Source organism: Passer domesticus, chromosome 6 (assembly GCF_036417665.1).
Source record: "Passer domesticus isolate bPasDom1 chromosome 6, bPasDom1.hap1, whole genome shotgun sequence".
Classification (NCBI taxonomy): Eukaryota; Metazoa; Chordata; class Aves; order Passeriformes; family Passeridae; genus Passer; species Passer domesticus.
Genome location: NC_087479.1, coordinates 58,231,877 through 58,247,691, shown reverse-complemented (window position 1 = coordinate 58,247,691; position 15,815 = coordinate 58,231,877). Strand labels below are relative to the sequence as shown.

Sequence of the window (15,815 nt, the reverse complement as noted above, 5' to 3'; positions counted from 1 at the left end):
CCCAGGCTTCAGGCCTGGGAAACTTAAAGAAGAAGAATGAAAACAATTATTATCTCTCTTTCTGTTCATATTGTTTATAGATATGTACCTTCAGAATGTGCTATTCATAGTTCACCGACAGTGTGAAAAAGTTTTACTTTGAGACTAATCAAATTTCACCTCAGCAATCCTAGTTATAAAAAGACGCTACCTCAATAAATATTCTCTTTTTCACCTTCTGAACCATAGAACCATTTAATCCATCCCTGACTCAATAGCACCAGAGACTTGGTAAAAAAGCATTTCCCCCAAACTGCTTCATCATCCACTACCACAACCACTTCATATCTGAGGTAGAGCACATGCCATGAGAGCACACAGCTTATTTGAGAGCACACAGCTTATCTGAGAGCACCCACGGAGCGTGTTAGACTTCCCATTGCAGGCCCCCACCTACTAAAATTATTCCATCATCTTAGTAAGAATATTTTGAAACCAAGAACACACACACACATGCAATAAAAAAAAAGGCAAGCCCAAAGGTTTGGGTGTGCAATATTGTTTTATGATTTTGTGTTATTAACTGCAGTATAACTACTGTTGGTGCTCATTTAACTTTGCTTCTAGGCAAGTAAGAACTAGAACTTCCACTGGATTTTCTGAGAATACAATAGTTAGACCAACCCACAGTGATTTTTAAATGCCACTCTTAAGCAAGAGTTTGTATTGTGTGTGTTTGGGTTTTTTAAACAGTGAAATTCCTTACCCTGGTGGTTGCCTTGATTTGCATCTGCTCTTGCAGCAGTAGAAGATAATCAGAGCAATTATAACCAGCAGGACTCCAGCAGCAACCAGGCTGATGAGCAGTCCTGTGACATTGATCTTCTGTAGTGCCTCATCACCTGGAGAGAAAACATTGGTGATTTTCACAGTGTTCTTTCCATCCACCCAGCCTGCAGTGTACACTGTAAAATACTGCTTTTGCACTGCTGTTGGGCTGTTCCTTCCACAAATGTCTAACTTGCTGTTAGAAGCTGTAAATCTGTGCAACACAACCCAAGAGAATCATTCACAGTCAACTTAAAGCAAAAGGGAGTTGATGCCCCCTTTTCTCTACATTAAACTATTGAGATCCCTCTCTTCCAAAGCCTTCCAAATATTCCTTCATGTACTTGTGACCTTGATCAGGTCCAACTGACCTGATAAGGTCAGTTAAACTTTTTATTTTATTTTTTATTAAACATCTGGCATCAGATTACTCTGAGCCTAAATGAGACTGTTATATATTAGTATTAAAGAAAAAAACAAAACCAAACCACAGCCACAAAATTGCTGCACAGTTTACCAATTGTGTAATAAAGAAGTGGTCAAGGAAATTATTGATTTTACCTACCTATATGGACCTATAATGGATCCCACTTTAAGATGCTTCAGTTTTATCAGAAAATTAAATATATTTGTACAGTTCACAGTGATCTTCAGTAAAAAGATAATTTCTGATTTCCTTAACTGAATGCATGATCTATTAAGAATGTACTATTATAACAACCAGAAAATATTGCAATATAATAAAAAATACAAAGATGACTTACCTATTTTTATATTAGGTCCTTTAGTTGAATAGTCTTTCCAAAAATCCATCTATAAAACCCAGAAAAGAATCAGATTTATATGAGATACATAAGTTACAGGCCTATTGACTTATATTTAACATGGTACCTCGGGCAGAATTTAACAGTGGCATAAACAGAAATAGCTCCTGCTGAAGGATTTGTATTTACTCATGGTATTTTTCTTCCACAACTTTGAATTAAAAATTCTCAGATCCCAGTTGGTAAAAGAAAAAAGCATATTTAACCATCCAGTATTACCTCATATTTCTGCCAGATTACAATAGCATTTAAGGTATATTCTGACACCAAAAAAATGCTTACAATTTTTTTTTTTTGCAAATCCCTACAAAACAGTTTTTGAGGCAAAGTTTAATTCTTAATTGCATGAACAGTATTTCAACTCACATCAGCTAGGAAAAATAGTGGGATTCATTTAAGAGAAAAACTTTAATGTTTTATGACCATCAGGCGTTAAATGTGTTGAGTTATAATTTTCACTTTTGCTACCAAGCAAGATTTCAATTTAGCAATTTGACCTTTTTCTTAGGAAAATGTTAGCAATGTCAAGCTAACGCTTCCACCTTTAGAACAGGGGTGTATTCCTCACTCTTCCTGCAGAGCACACCTAGAATGAATGACAAAGAGATTCTTGCTGCTTGTGCAACAACCAGTCTTTGGACAATCCTCACATTCCTTTGCTGAGCTGAAAGGTTTCTCATTGGTTATATATACATATATATATATATATATGTACACACACACATACCAGGTTTCTTCTCAGCCATGTCTAGGTGGGGAGCTAGAATGTGCTGCCATAGGAATACTCAGCAATAGCTGAACTGCAGGTTTGCTCCACACTGGCCTCTTACAAAACACTTCTGAGCATGACACAAGGATGTGATCAGCCAATTAATACATTAATAATGAATAATGTGAAACATTTCAACTGGATGCTGAGAAGTCACTAAAAAAATCCAGAAGTCTGAAAATCTAGGAATAGCCACAAGTGGGACTTCTGAAGCTTCATTTCTATTTGTTTGCAGAATTAAATTCACATCTAAAGTCTTTAAGACAATATTCATATTTTAAAACAACATCCATATATTAAGACATTATTCAACATACTCAAGTGCATTCACTGTGTATCTAAAGCAAGAACCCCATGTAATTGGGACATCTGCTTTTAGAACAAAATAAGTAGTTTACTCTCAGTGCTGTATTAGAGGAGTTACGGTATTTGTGCATAATAATTTATGTTACAATAATTTGTGTACAAAAATTTACATTACAATAATTTGTGTACAAAAACACGGTTATTTAGCCCATAACCTCCCTCACTATATTAAATTCAATTTGAACTGCTACCGTTTTATCAGGGTCTTCAAAAATTTCTCTTGCTTCTTCATAATTGCAGACTTCTTCATAGCATTCTCTTTCCAGGTTATCAGCTGTGAATGCTTCAAAATCAAATCTGTTGTTCAGAAGATGTCGTCCGATGAATAAATTGGCCTCCCTTACAGATGTGAACACTAATGAAAAAAAAAATCAAGTTGATTTAAAGCAAATTAGGAAGGCTAGATTTGGTATTTTTTAAAGAATGGTAAGGATTTTAAAGGACCACATTGGGATCATTTCTTTCCCTGGCATCTCTCAGCTATGTACAAGGGAAAGAAATATCAAAGTCTCCTCCTAAAATGTCTTCTTCACTACTATATTTTCTAATTATGTAACATGAAATAAATATATATTGCCTTTCTCATTAACCATCTCAGCTATTCCTTTTGGTCAAGTTTTGGTGCGACCCCTGGTGGGATGTGAGCATCAATTTTTACTGGAGCTCTTAAGAACAAAGTAATTGTCACATAAAGAATTCAGTCAGATCCAAACAACACCCTGACCTCGTGGGGGAAGGAGACAAGGGTAGGGGAAGGAAAAAACAAATATACATTTATCAGTATTCTAGTATCTGTGAGTACCACATTTTATCACATCAGCAGACTCCTATTCATTCTACAATTGTTCTCTTTTCACATTGTGGTACCAAACTTTACATAAAGGTGCCTTATTGCCAAGTTTATTTGTTTTAAATTTGTCCATGATATGAATTTTACTGACAACATGCATTTCTGAAGACTTCTGAAAAGAAGAGATTCTCTTTTGTGTTCCATGAGGCCTCATGGAGTAAGTGGTGAGGTGAGATTCCAGAACAGTGAGTGAAATTATAGAAGGCTTTGGAATACAGGAATGTATTTCCTCACTAGGCATTTTCCATAGTCAAATTTTAGCCTGCTCTTGCTCCAGTGTCTTATTTAAAAAAAAAAACAAAACCAAAAACCAAAAAACAAAAACAAACAAACAAAAAAAATATCCCAAAAACAAAAAAAAACCACCCCCAAACAAAAAAAAAAAGACAAAACCAAATTTCTAATGAAAGATTAATCTATGTCCACGAAATTCAGGCTCTTTGGTTGAGCAAAATGACTAGAGGACTATTTTTGCAAGTGTAATGCAGAAACTGCATTGTCACATACCAAGCAGGATGGCTGAAAAGGGAGATGAGATTCAGGATAAAGTTATTCAGCTACAAATTAGCTTTGTGTTCTTGTTAGCCTGTTTGGCAAGATTATCACATCGCTCTGGAATTTTCACCCTAAGAGTTACTGTTAAATCTTGCAGTGCTCTCTCATAACACTTTCCTCTCTGAAAACTGAGAAAACTGCAGCATAACCTACATATTGGTTGTTTATGTCTTTAATACAATAGTATATTTAAGGAATAGACAGCATATATTTATATAATTTGCATACTGTTACACTGTGTACTGAAGTAGCTACACATGTGCACATGCATTTGTTTTTGTTATTCTGAAGCAATTGCAAGAAAATCCAAGCTTAAAATAGTTATACTATACCTAGACAGTAACCAGAGAAAAGGAATTAACAAAAAAAAAACCAAAAAACCTGAAACAAACAAAAACTGAAGAAAACCAAACAAAAACCCAAACAAAACAATAACAACAACAAAAACAAACAAACAAAACAACCCCAAAACCAAAACTCCCTCAAACCCACAAGTGGAAAGGGAAAATAATTACATGGGGGGAAAAAAAAAAAAATCAATATTCTTGGTTTAGTGCAAATTACAAAAGTAACTTTAGTCTTCTGAAGCAGAGATCTTCAGTTTTGCTCAGTAACGTTTCACTCTTTACCATGCAAGTAGTATTAGCTGTCCTTTGAATTAACTTAGAAAACTCATGCATTTTGTTTAAAATGGAATGCATAATCAAATTGCCTGGAGCCTAGAACCCCCAATTCCCAGGGATACATGGCCCACTTTTTCTCTTCAAGAATTTTTTTCCATTTATCTGCATTTTTTTCACTTTGTCATATATCTCCATCTCCAACTTACTTGCTACCTGGTGATTAAAACAGTATTTGAAGAATGAAACAGATGGATTTGAATTGTGTCCTAAATGTGAGGGACCTGGATGCAGTTCTGCAGCCCTTGGTTTGATAAAATGATCCACACAGTCTCAGGATGCCTAGCATTTAATTAAAAATGCAACCACACAATACTCTCAGTAAATCAGTTCTGCTAATAAAAGATGTTCAGAAAATGCTGAAGAGGGACCTCTCAATGTAGGTACCCCATAGCTTTGGCAACTGTTCTACTTGCTGAATTATTGGATTATTTATATATATACACAATTAAAAATATATAGACAATATTTTATTGATTTAATATTATTGGATACGATATTATAATATTAATATTATATTGATATTATTGGATATTAATGGAATACTTCTCTGTCCAACTCTGTCTTTAAAAGAGGAGTGGTCTGGGCCTATAGTGAGGAGAGAATTCTCACAGGAGCTCACAGGGAAGAGGCAGCCTGACGTTTTATGCCCAGAGCAAGATGGATTTTAACAAATCATCTCTCACAAGCATTTTGCTGCTAGCCATGGTTTCTGCTCCACATACTGCCCTGAAGGAGCCTCCTGCTCCATGTGATGACTTTTAAAAATCTGTCTTAAGGTTTCAGCACTCCTTCTCCACTGAGAAGATGGACAGCTGAGCCTTTTTGAAGTCCTTAAAATGCTAACCATCGAAAGTCTTTGCTTCGTAGTGCTTGAGTCTCTCTGGGGAATTTATTTGCTTTTATATGAGTTCCTCCCCACTTCTCTCCCTCCAAAGGGAAGGACTACAAAAGCAGCACTATGCTTATCTTTCCAGGTGGTGTAAGGGGGCCCGGTATTGAGAGAAAATACGGATTTCAAAAAACAACCAAATAAACCCTTTCAAATGCAAAGCAATTTCAGATACACAAATACAACTGTGAAGTGCTCAAATAGTACCAAAACAATACTGCCTTAACACAGGTTTCAAACCTTTTGAATTTTGGTGTTACTTAAAGGCTTTTGGTTGTATTGACCACAATAACCTCAGAGGGCTGGAAAAACTTCAGCTGTCCCAATCTGCACTTACTGCAAGATCTGACAAATACTTGATATTAATACCAAAGTAAATTATCAATAATTTCAGCAAGAGGTATTAAAATAATCTGAAATTAAGCATAAAACAGCTTAATTTTTTTTTTATAAAGTACAAAAACCCAAACAAACAAACCACCGAAAAAAACCAACCAAACAAAAAAACCCCACCAAACAACAAAACCACCAAAAAACCCAAAACAACAATAACCAAACAACTAAAGAAGCCAGCAAAGCAAAGTTAGAAACAGTTTTGGAAAGCACAAAGTCACGCTAAAACTGAGTTACCATCTTTCCATTCCGGCTGCTCCAAGTGATTTAACCTCCCAGGGCAGTGAGGAAACGCGAGCAGCGTCACATGCAGCTGACACAGCACCACCAAAACCGCGAACATGGCCGGGATCTGTCAGGCAGAAACCAAGGTGAGTTAAGCAGGGATGACAGCGCAATCCTCTGAAGTGTCAGCGATGAACCCTGAGCGCATCCTGCCCGTGAAGTCATCCAGCGCAGGCAGCTACACGCACCAGTGGGTCCCTGCAAGAGGCACCGAGCCGAACTGGTCCTGCCTGTCTCTTGCGGAGCTCTGGTTGTGCAACACCCGCACGTGTCACCGCTCCGGCCGCCCTGCTCTCCTCTCCCGGCCCACGCTCGGTGGCGAGCTGGCGGGGAAAGAGCCCTGCAGGGTGCCCCAGGTGCGCTCTGGAACCGCACAGCCTTCGCTGCCCAGTAGGTAACAAAATCTCCCCGACGGGAAAGGGTACAAAGCCCGTTTTGTCAGAGGCATGAAACAGACCCGTAACTCTGCGCCGAGTCACCCGACACGGGTAAAAACTCCATCGCCGCCCGGGGCCGGGACGTGCCACAGCCCCCGGGGCCGGGCACGGCGCTCCGGCCGGCAGCACGGGCACCCGGGACACAGGGAGCAGCTCATCCCGCTCCGGGACACAGGGAGCAGCTCATCCCGCTCCCAGCGCTGCCCTACCTGTCCCGGGACGGGGCAGCCCCTCCCGGGCTGGGCGGCGGAACCCGGGCGGATCAGGTGCGGGACAGCCTTTCCCCGGCTGTGCGGATCAGGTGCGGGACAGCCTTTCCCCGGCTGTGCGGATCAGGTGCGGGACAGCCTTTCCCCGGCTGTGCGGATCAGGTGCGGGACAGCCTTTCCCCCGCTGTGCGGATAAAGACCTGGGACAGCCTTTCCCCGGCTGTGCGGATCAGGAGCGGGACAGCCTTTCCCCGGCTGTGCGGATAAAGACCTGGGACAGCCTTTCCCCGGCTGTGCGGATCAGGTGCGGGACAGCCTTTCCCCCGCTGTGCGGATAAAGAGCTGGGACAGCCTTTCCCCGGCTGTGCGGATCAGGTGCGGGACAGCCTTTCCCCGGCTGTGCGGATCAGGAGCGGGACAGCCTTTCCCCGGCTGTGCGGAACAGGAGCGGGACAGCCTTTCCCCGGCTGTGCGGATAAAGAGCTGGGACAGCCTTTCCCCGGCTGTGCGGATAAAGAGCTGGGACAGCCTTTCCCCGGCTGGGCGGATCAGGTGAGGAACAGCCTTTCCCCGGCTGTGCGGATCAGGAGCTGGGACAGCCTTTCCCCGGCTGTGCGGATAAAGAGCTGGGACAGCCTTTCCCCGGCTGGGCGGATCAGGTGAGGAACAGCCTTTCCCAGGAAGGGCGCGGCGCAGTCACGGGGCTGCAGCTGGGCCGCCCCATCCATGCTCCGGGGCCCCGGCTGGGTCCGCCCCGGGGCGGGGCAGAAACGCCCCTGGAGCGTGGGCAAAGAGGGGTCATGGGGAGCGCAGGGACTGCGGGAGAGGTTTTCCCTCGGGCACTACGCTGGGCTTTGTTTCCGGACACCTGCCTGACCTCCCAGGTGCGGAGCAAACAGCAGGTCCTTTCTGCTCCTGCAGACCCCTTCTCCTGCTTAGCCTGGCTTTTTGCGCCCTGGTGCCAGGAAGCTGGGGGGTTCTGCTGCGCGGAGGAAAGCGTGGGGCGCCCGGCTGGCACCTGAGCCGGGGCCGGGAGTGCCTCCGCCTCCGGGCGACTCCTAGCTCAGAACATGAACAATGGCATTTTCTCACAGAAACAAAAGTCACCAGGCCTGGTTCCTGATGTCAGTTTGCAGGAGGCACTTGGCACTGTCAAACCAGCCACACTTGCCTCTGGTGGCACCTTGCACCTGGGAGGCATCCTGATCCGTTTGGAATTTCAGCAGGCAGCCGGCCACTCCGGGCCACAAGGGCCGGGACAGGAACGATGGCATTTTCTCTGAGAAACAAAAGTCACCAGGCCTGGTTCCTGATGTCAGTTTGCAGGAGGCACTTGGCGCTGTCAAACCAGCCACACTTGCCTGTGGTGGCACCTTGCTTCTCGGAGGCGTCCTGAGATGTTCAGAATTTGAGCAGGCAGCATTCCACTCTGGGCCACTGAACCCTGGACACCAAGTCTGGCCATTTTCCCTGGGAAATTAATCTCAGCAGCCCTGGTTCCTGATGTCAGTTTGCAGGAGGCACTTGGCACTGTCAAACCAGGCACAGATGCTGATGTTGGCACTTTGCATATTGGATTCATTTTGCGACGTTCAGAATTTCAGCAGGCAGCTGGCGACTCTGGGCCACTGGCCCCTGGACACCAACTCTGGCCATTTTTCCTGTGACACGAAACTCACCAGCCCACGTTGCTTATGGCAATTTGCAGGAGTGATTTCCGTCTCCCAATGGAGCCTGATTTTTCAGTGGTGGAAATTTCAAACGAAAAGGCATCCTGCACCGTGCACTACCTTAGTATGCAGTCAGCCACTCCGAGCCAGAGGTCCCTTAAAGAAACGCCGTCATTTCTCCTGTTCAACAGAAGTCACTCGCGCTGGTTCTTGGTGTGAGTTTGGAGGAGGTGCTTGGGACTCTGAAAGCAGCCTGAGTTTGTGGTGGTGGCTACTTCAAACGAGGAGGCTTCCTGCACCCTTGGAACCTCTGCAGGCAGTCAGGGGCCAAAGGCCCCTGAATAAAAATGCCAGCTATGTCCTAGGGTAACAGAACTCACCTTGGAAGGCCCAGGTTCCTGTAGTCAATTTGTAGGAGGCACTTGGGACTCTCAAAGCAGCCTTAGTTTGCTGGGGTGGCAGCTTTGAACTGGGAGACATCCTGCACTGTGCGAAACCTGAGCAGGCAGCCAGCCACTCAGGGCCACAGACCCGTGAACACAAATGCCAGCTTTTCCCTCGGAGGCAAAAATCTCCAGCCAGACTGCTGATTCAAGTTTGCAACAGGTGCAGGGGACTGTCAAGGCAGCACGCGTTGGAGGTTGTTGGTGGTTGGGACAGGGAGACATGCGATACACTTCAGAATTTGAGGAGGCAGCCGCCCACTCACAGGTAAGAATCCTCTAGCTGTACTCACGTCTGTACAAGTCGTAATGCGCTATGAGAATGCTAATGAGTCTCCACATCGGGTGCGAAGGAAGGCCGCCTCACCCGCAGGAAATTTCCCGCCATCACTGGGCTGTGGTCCCTTGGTCAGCTACAATCAGAAACACCAAACCTCACTGCATGATCTTAGCTGTGCAGCGGCCAAAGCCCAACAATTCTGCTACTTGCCCTTCTCCTAACAATGCCTGGCTCCTCAGGCCACACACTTCGGCCGTGCTGGGAGGCCCACACTTGTCCCAGGGGACAGCCTGGGCTAAGAACAGACAAGGTGATTTGGCTTTGCTGAAACTTAAGTGGACCTAGCTCCTCCTCACAACTTCTCCAACTGACAGCAACTCCTCGGCCATTCCTCAAGACTCCCCGGGCGACACCGTCAAATGGTCGAGTCTTTATCACAGAGCCCTGTACTACTTCCTGAGTTCCCACAAGAGCAACAAACCGGGCCTGTTGGCCAGTTGCTGACGGGGTCTTGGCATAATACCAGTGGACCGCCTAAAGCACACAAATCAGAATGGAGGCTAAGAGTTGCACCAGTAATTAAGACCAGAACAATAGCAACTGCTTCCGTCCACCAGCGACTGCGCACCTTGCCCACTCACCTTGACTGCTGGCGTCCGGCTTTACTTCCTGAAAATAAATACAAAGAACAATGCTGTGAAACAGAGTCACCACTTACGCTTCCCCTGCAACAACAAACGCTGACTGACCTTCTCAGGGGAACCCACCCACCCGGCATGGGACGCTCTGCCACGTATTTCATCTGGCTGCATCTGAAAGAAGGTTAGGACAGAAGTCAGAGTGCTGCAGGATAACTCAACAGTTCCAGACATCTATAGCCAATCTACAAATCTCATCTGGAGTCCATCTACACCCTGCAATACAAATTTCCAGGCCGTGGGACTTGTCTCATTATACCTACACCAGGCTATGCAGCAGGGCAGAGCAGCTTCGGCCCAAATACCCAGACGCCCATGACACAGAACAAGACAAACGAGGGTTCAGAACAGGGAGAGAAAGTTCTTGGCGAGAAGGCCCGCAACGAACGAGACAACACGGAACAACGTGACCTAGGTAAGACTGATGGCGAGCCAATGAGGCTCAGAGAACCCTGCAGGAATATGATGCTAATTGAACGACTTACTCCAAGCATCACAAAGATGGTTGCCTGAGAAGTCAGAATGCTTTATCTTTGCATTTGCACAAGTCCTAATGCACTAGAATGCATCGTTGCCATGCACAGCTGTCGAGAAGAGCTCAGAACAAGACCTTTAAAGACATCTGACTGGATGCTTCTAAAGAGAGGCTATGCCAATGCCTGTCCAGGCTCCCAAGTCAAGAGTTTGAAGGAATCAGCACTGGGCCGAGGAGCACAGAGATCTGAGATGCAAAGATGGACACCTGGATTTCTGATAAGCCTCTCAAAGGACTAAAGCAAAAGACATGCAACACGAGACACCCAAAAGACACAGAAGGCACAACAGAGAAGTGACACAAGTGACGTGCACTGGGGCTGCTCTGCCCTGAGCACCTCAGCACCGTGAGACTTTTCCTTCATGTGGCCTAAGGGACCACCTCTTGCACATCCCCGCCTCCAAAGAAGCTGTTCAAAAAGCCCTCCCAGCACCTCGCTTTCATCCCTCTGGGTGTCACAGCCCTCAACTTATCTCTTGGATGTCCAGGGATGAAAATCCACATCGTCCAGTGGGAAAGAAGGCTGTTTCTCTCACTAGGAATTTCCTGCAGTCACCGCTGTGGTCCCTTGGTCAGCTACAATCAAGAAACATACATTAATTTAAAAAAGAACAATACCCAAAAATTCCACCAAAAAAAGTCAACCCCATTTTCCTATAACCAAACTTCCAAATGCAATTAAAAGACCCCATGTCCAATACACATAAAAAAACCCTCTAAAATCTATGCCAAAAAATACCCTTAAATCTAAAAAAGCCCTGTCTGTAACCAAATAAAATCAAAAAACCCCTGTCTTGTAAACTGTATAAATTCATTAACCTAACAGTTCCGAACCATGAAAATATAAAACCTTAGTGAACACCAGTCCATGGTACCCTTATCACAAAATATAAAACAAAACCTATTTCTATTACTAACCTAACACAAATATCACAAAATTTAACTGTAATAAAACCTAAAAAAACCTCACTAAAAATAAAATTTAAAAATGCTATTTTGACCCAACAATTTATACATTCTGAACATGAACGTCCTCCAAAATAAATATTTCAAAACCAAAAAAAACTCAAACATTTAAAATAGCTACTATAATGCTAAGAACTATACAACAAATAGACACCTAACCTTAACTACCTAGGACCATCTACAATAAAACTTCTTTAAAAACAACCCAACAAATATCCATTACCACCTCAACAATACACCTCCAGCAACACCAAGCAACTCAAAATACTCTAACCACCATCCAAAAAACGTTCCAAAAACTAAAACACCAAAAAGTAATCAACAAAACCTACTCAGCTTTTAACAACTCCATTTAACCTATACACAAATCTAAAACGAATCAAAATTGACCACAAACTCCTGTACCTTAAGTAACTCCTGCCGCACGTCCCGCCTGGATGGTGACAGGGAAGGCAGCAAATCCCTCCTTTGAGCCCCGTTGATTCCCAGCTACCAGTGATGTTGCAGCATAAACAAAGAGCAGCACCACGGGTCTTGGGTAGCTTTATTCCATGGTAAAACTTCCCCTCGTCAGCGTCCCAGGACCCCGAACTGGTTGCAGACAATGACTTATAAATGGGGGCAGGTCCCAAGGGGAGAATACAATCTCTAACAAATCAGAAAAATTGGGAGTAAAAAACAAGGTATAAACCAATAAAGAATTTCAAGGGAGGAGAAGATTTTCAGTGAGCTAATAAGGTTTGGAGAAATACAAAACTGACAGGGAAATTACTCGAAAGAAGGCAGGTTGGGGAAGAGACTGGCAGTTAATAAAAGGAGGAGTAAAAGGATTCTGGGAAAAGGGCAGGGACAAAAGGAACAGTGTAAGGAAACTACAAAATTACAAATCAAACAGTAAACATACTAATAAAACAAACACACTACAGCAAACTCCACCACTAAACACTACAGTAATAAACTTACTACAACTCCAATACCAACTAAAATCCAAACCAACAAAATAACACACCATTATTAACATTACTAATACATTTTTCTCCATTCCTCTAACAAATAAATACAAACCTAGATTTACCTTCACTTAAAGAACATACAATACGCCTATAACCAACTACCCCAAAAATAAAAACACAGTCCTAGCATCCACCATAAATTCATTCAAATTAAACTAAAAAAACCTCCAAAACATTTACAATGAACCAACAATATTACATAAAAAGCATAACAAAAATTTAAAAACTCAAATTGTCCTAAAAAACAACTCTACCATCAAAAAAGCAAAACCAAAAAGCCTACTGAAAAGATACAATTCCTAAAAATAACAAAAGAAACAGCATCAAATTCCCACCAATATAATAAAAAAGTCAGAATAGCTCCATCAGCCAACAGAATACCCTAGCCTGTAAGAAAACTCCAAACCACCTCAAAAACAAACACTAAAACACAATTCCTCTGACCATCCCAACAACCTTGATTAAAGTGCATATTCTATACAAAAACGTCCTCTACCCTGCCATCAATTCCACATAATACAAATTACTGTCATCATACTCGCACCCAAATCAAAAATCTAAATCACACTAACACCTTGAAAATAATTACAAATTAACCCCAAAATAAAAACTTTAACTAACAAAAAAACCCCAAAACAAATAACACAAACTAAAAAAACTCCACCATACAACCAACTACCAGGAAAAAGCCCACACCATGCTCTTTTCACTAACAATTCTTATCATATCACAAAACTGAAACAAAATTGAAAACCAACCCTATAGAAACCCACAGAGCAAATGTCAGAAACCACTCAAAAAAAGAAATCCAACCAACTTCCTAAACTCCAAATTGTACAACAGACCCTACATGTTATTAAAAAAATAGCAAAAACTCTACCTCTACACTAACTCAAAGAGGAAACAATACTCTATAAAATTAATTTGAAAACCAAACAAATAACCAATATTAAAAAAACAATTTAAAAAATAACTACTCAAATAAAATAACTACCTAAAAAATCCACCATATAAACACCATGTCCCCAAAATTAAAACTAAAAAAAAAAACAAAACACACCAAACTACAAAAAAACTCAACAAATAAATTAGAATTAACAAAAAAGTTATTCCTAACTCGACAAACCCAAAATGCCTCTATCCAACGAAACAAAACTACCACCGAGAAATAAACAGGAAGCCTAAAGATAAATGTAAGCGTAAACAATGCCTCCCTAATTATCCGTAAGCACAAAACATACACTACAATCTAACAAACCAAATAAATAAAACACCGAAAATATCATAAGCAATAATGCAATTATAAATATCTTTTAAACCTCACCAATAAACTACATGACACTACCTCACACCAACCGAAACAAACACTACATACTCACACTCATGAAAGCCACCATAGCAGAATTTAAAACTTACCTTCTACTTCATGCTACGATCCATAAAAACCATAGTACACCTTAAGAAACATATCTTTTAAAAACATAATACCCCACCAAAAAAAAAAAAACAAAACATCGGACAACAAAACTCAGGAAAAAAAAATACTTTATCATCAACACCTGAACCAAGAACCGTAACATTCAAGAAGCACGGGCAGAAGAAGCTCCTTCAAATGCAGCGGCACAGCTCGACTTCAACCCTGCAAAGGCTGCGAGAGCTGGAGCTTCCTTCAATTGAACCCCCGAAACTGAGGCAGCAGGGGGTGTTCACCTCGCTTCAACAAGGGCAAATAAACGTGTTCTCCCCTTCAATTTCATCCCCTATGTGAAAAATGTGATTTTATGATTGGCTTTTCGCAAGTATTAAAATAAATATTGTATTATGCTATAAAGTTATGCTATGTTAATTTGCTTAAGTAGTGTATTAAATATAGTTTTAGGTTATAACATAATGTTAAAATAGAAACTATGCTATGTAAGATATTTGTTTAAGAAAGGACTCACACCAGATGGAAGCCACAGGACACCTAGATCTTTGAGAGAAAGGGAATTTATTGCTCCCTTATCAGAAGAAAACTAAGTTCTTCCCACCTCGCTCAGACTGGAAGATGGCATGAGGATTCAGAGGAAGAAGCTGACAGTGACCAGACAGAATCCTGTGTTTGAATGGCATTTATGCATCATGTATGAGGTGTATGAATATGCAACAGGCGATTGTTTTTAAGGGTTAATCCTCTGTTAACGGGGGTCCTTTTTCGAGCTTGTGTTGCCCAGAAAAAGGTACCCAGACGTCCGTATCGCTTTGTTTTTATTGCCTCATATTGTCCTAATCTTAAAAGTTCAAATTTTATTACTCTAATTATATTACTATTTTTATAACCATTTTATTGCTATTAAACTTTTAAAATTTCAAAAACAAGTGATTGGCGTTTTTCACACCCTATAATAGAAAAAGAGGTTTTCCTCAAATTACGGTAAAAGAGGGATTTTTACCTCAATTCAAACCCTTTAAAGGGAAGGACAACAGGGCTGCCCCCTCAATTTAAACAATTTAAACCTTAGGATGATGAAAATGGCGGGGCGGGACTACCTTCAATTCAAACCCATAATACGACAACAATACTTTTACCCTTCCATTTAAAATAGGGCACAGGGACTCCCTATCACCCCTGTAATACCCCTAACACACTAGAAAAGGCAGGTTTTCCTCCAAATCAATACCCTTAAAACCACAAATGACGGGGGACGCCCCCCCGCTCCCTCCCCAAGTTCACACGCAGACAATAATGGAAGAGGAGTCGCTTCCTTCTTTTTATTTTCTTTTGCCCTCATAATCGCCTCCTGCCCCCCTCCTTTTTTTTTTTTTTTTTTTTTTTTTTTTTTTCCCCTGCGGCACAGGGTGGGGGATCGGCGAGACGAAATTGAAAAAGGAAAGGGCAAAAGTCCCCGCTACAAATCCACACCAGCTCACCTGTACTGCTGCTGCTTCCCAGCGCGAAACTTTGTTCCTCGGCACCTCCTTGAAGCAATGCTCCCCACATCCAAGTGCGTATCCAGGCGTTCCCCCGGACTCCGTGAGAAGCTCTCACCGTCCTTCCACGAGACAGCCCCGGGAGCCTCCCGTAAACCCCTCTCCTCTAGCAGCTCCATGCCAAAGGGAACTGAGGCAAACCGCCTAAAACTGCCCCCTGCAGCAGCCACCCC

General features: G+C 42.5%; 1 protein-coding gene across 1 annotated transcript in view; it reads right to left on the bottom strand.

Moving 5' to 3' along the window:
• PRRG4 (proline rich and Gla domain 4) overlaps positions 1-15,815 on the bottom strand; it is a 16,789-nt gene extending 974 nt beyond the window's left edge. Inside the window, exons 1-8 of the mRNA XM_064426076.1 lie at positions 15,583-15,815; positions 11,163-11,269; positions 10,210-10,272; positions 10,102-10,129; positions 6,374-6,488; positions 2,958-3,121; positions 1,572-1,620; positions 746-881 (exon numbers count right to left, since the gene is read on the bottom strand). Of these exons, the coding sequence (XP_064282146.1) occupies positions 746-881; positions 1,572-1,620; positions 2,958-3,121; positions 6,374-6,479 (455 nt within the window). The 5' untranslated portion in view covers positions 6,480-6,488; positions 10,102-10,129; positions 10,210-10,272; positions 11,163-11,269; positions 15,583-15,815. The remainder of the gene's footprint in view (positions 1-745; positions 882-1,571; positions 1,621-2,957; positions 3,122-6,373; positions 6,489-10,101; positions 10,130-10,209; positions 10,273-11,162; positions 11,270-15,582) is intronic.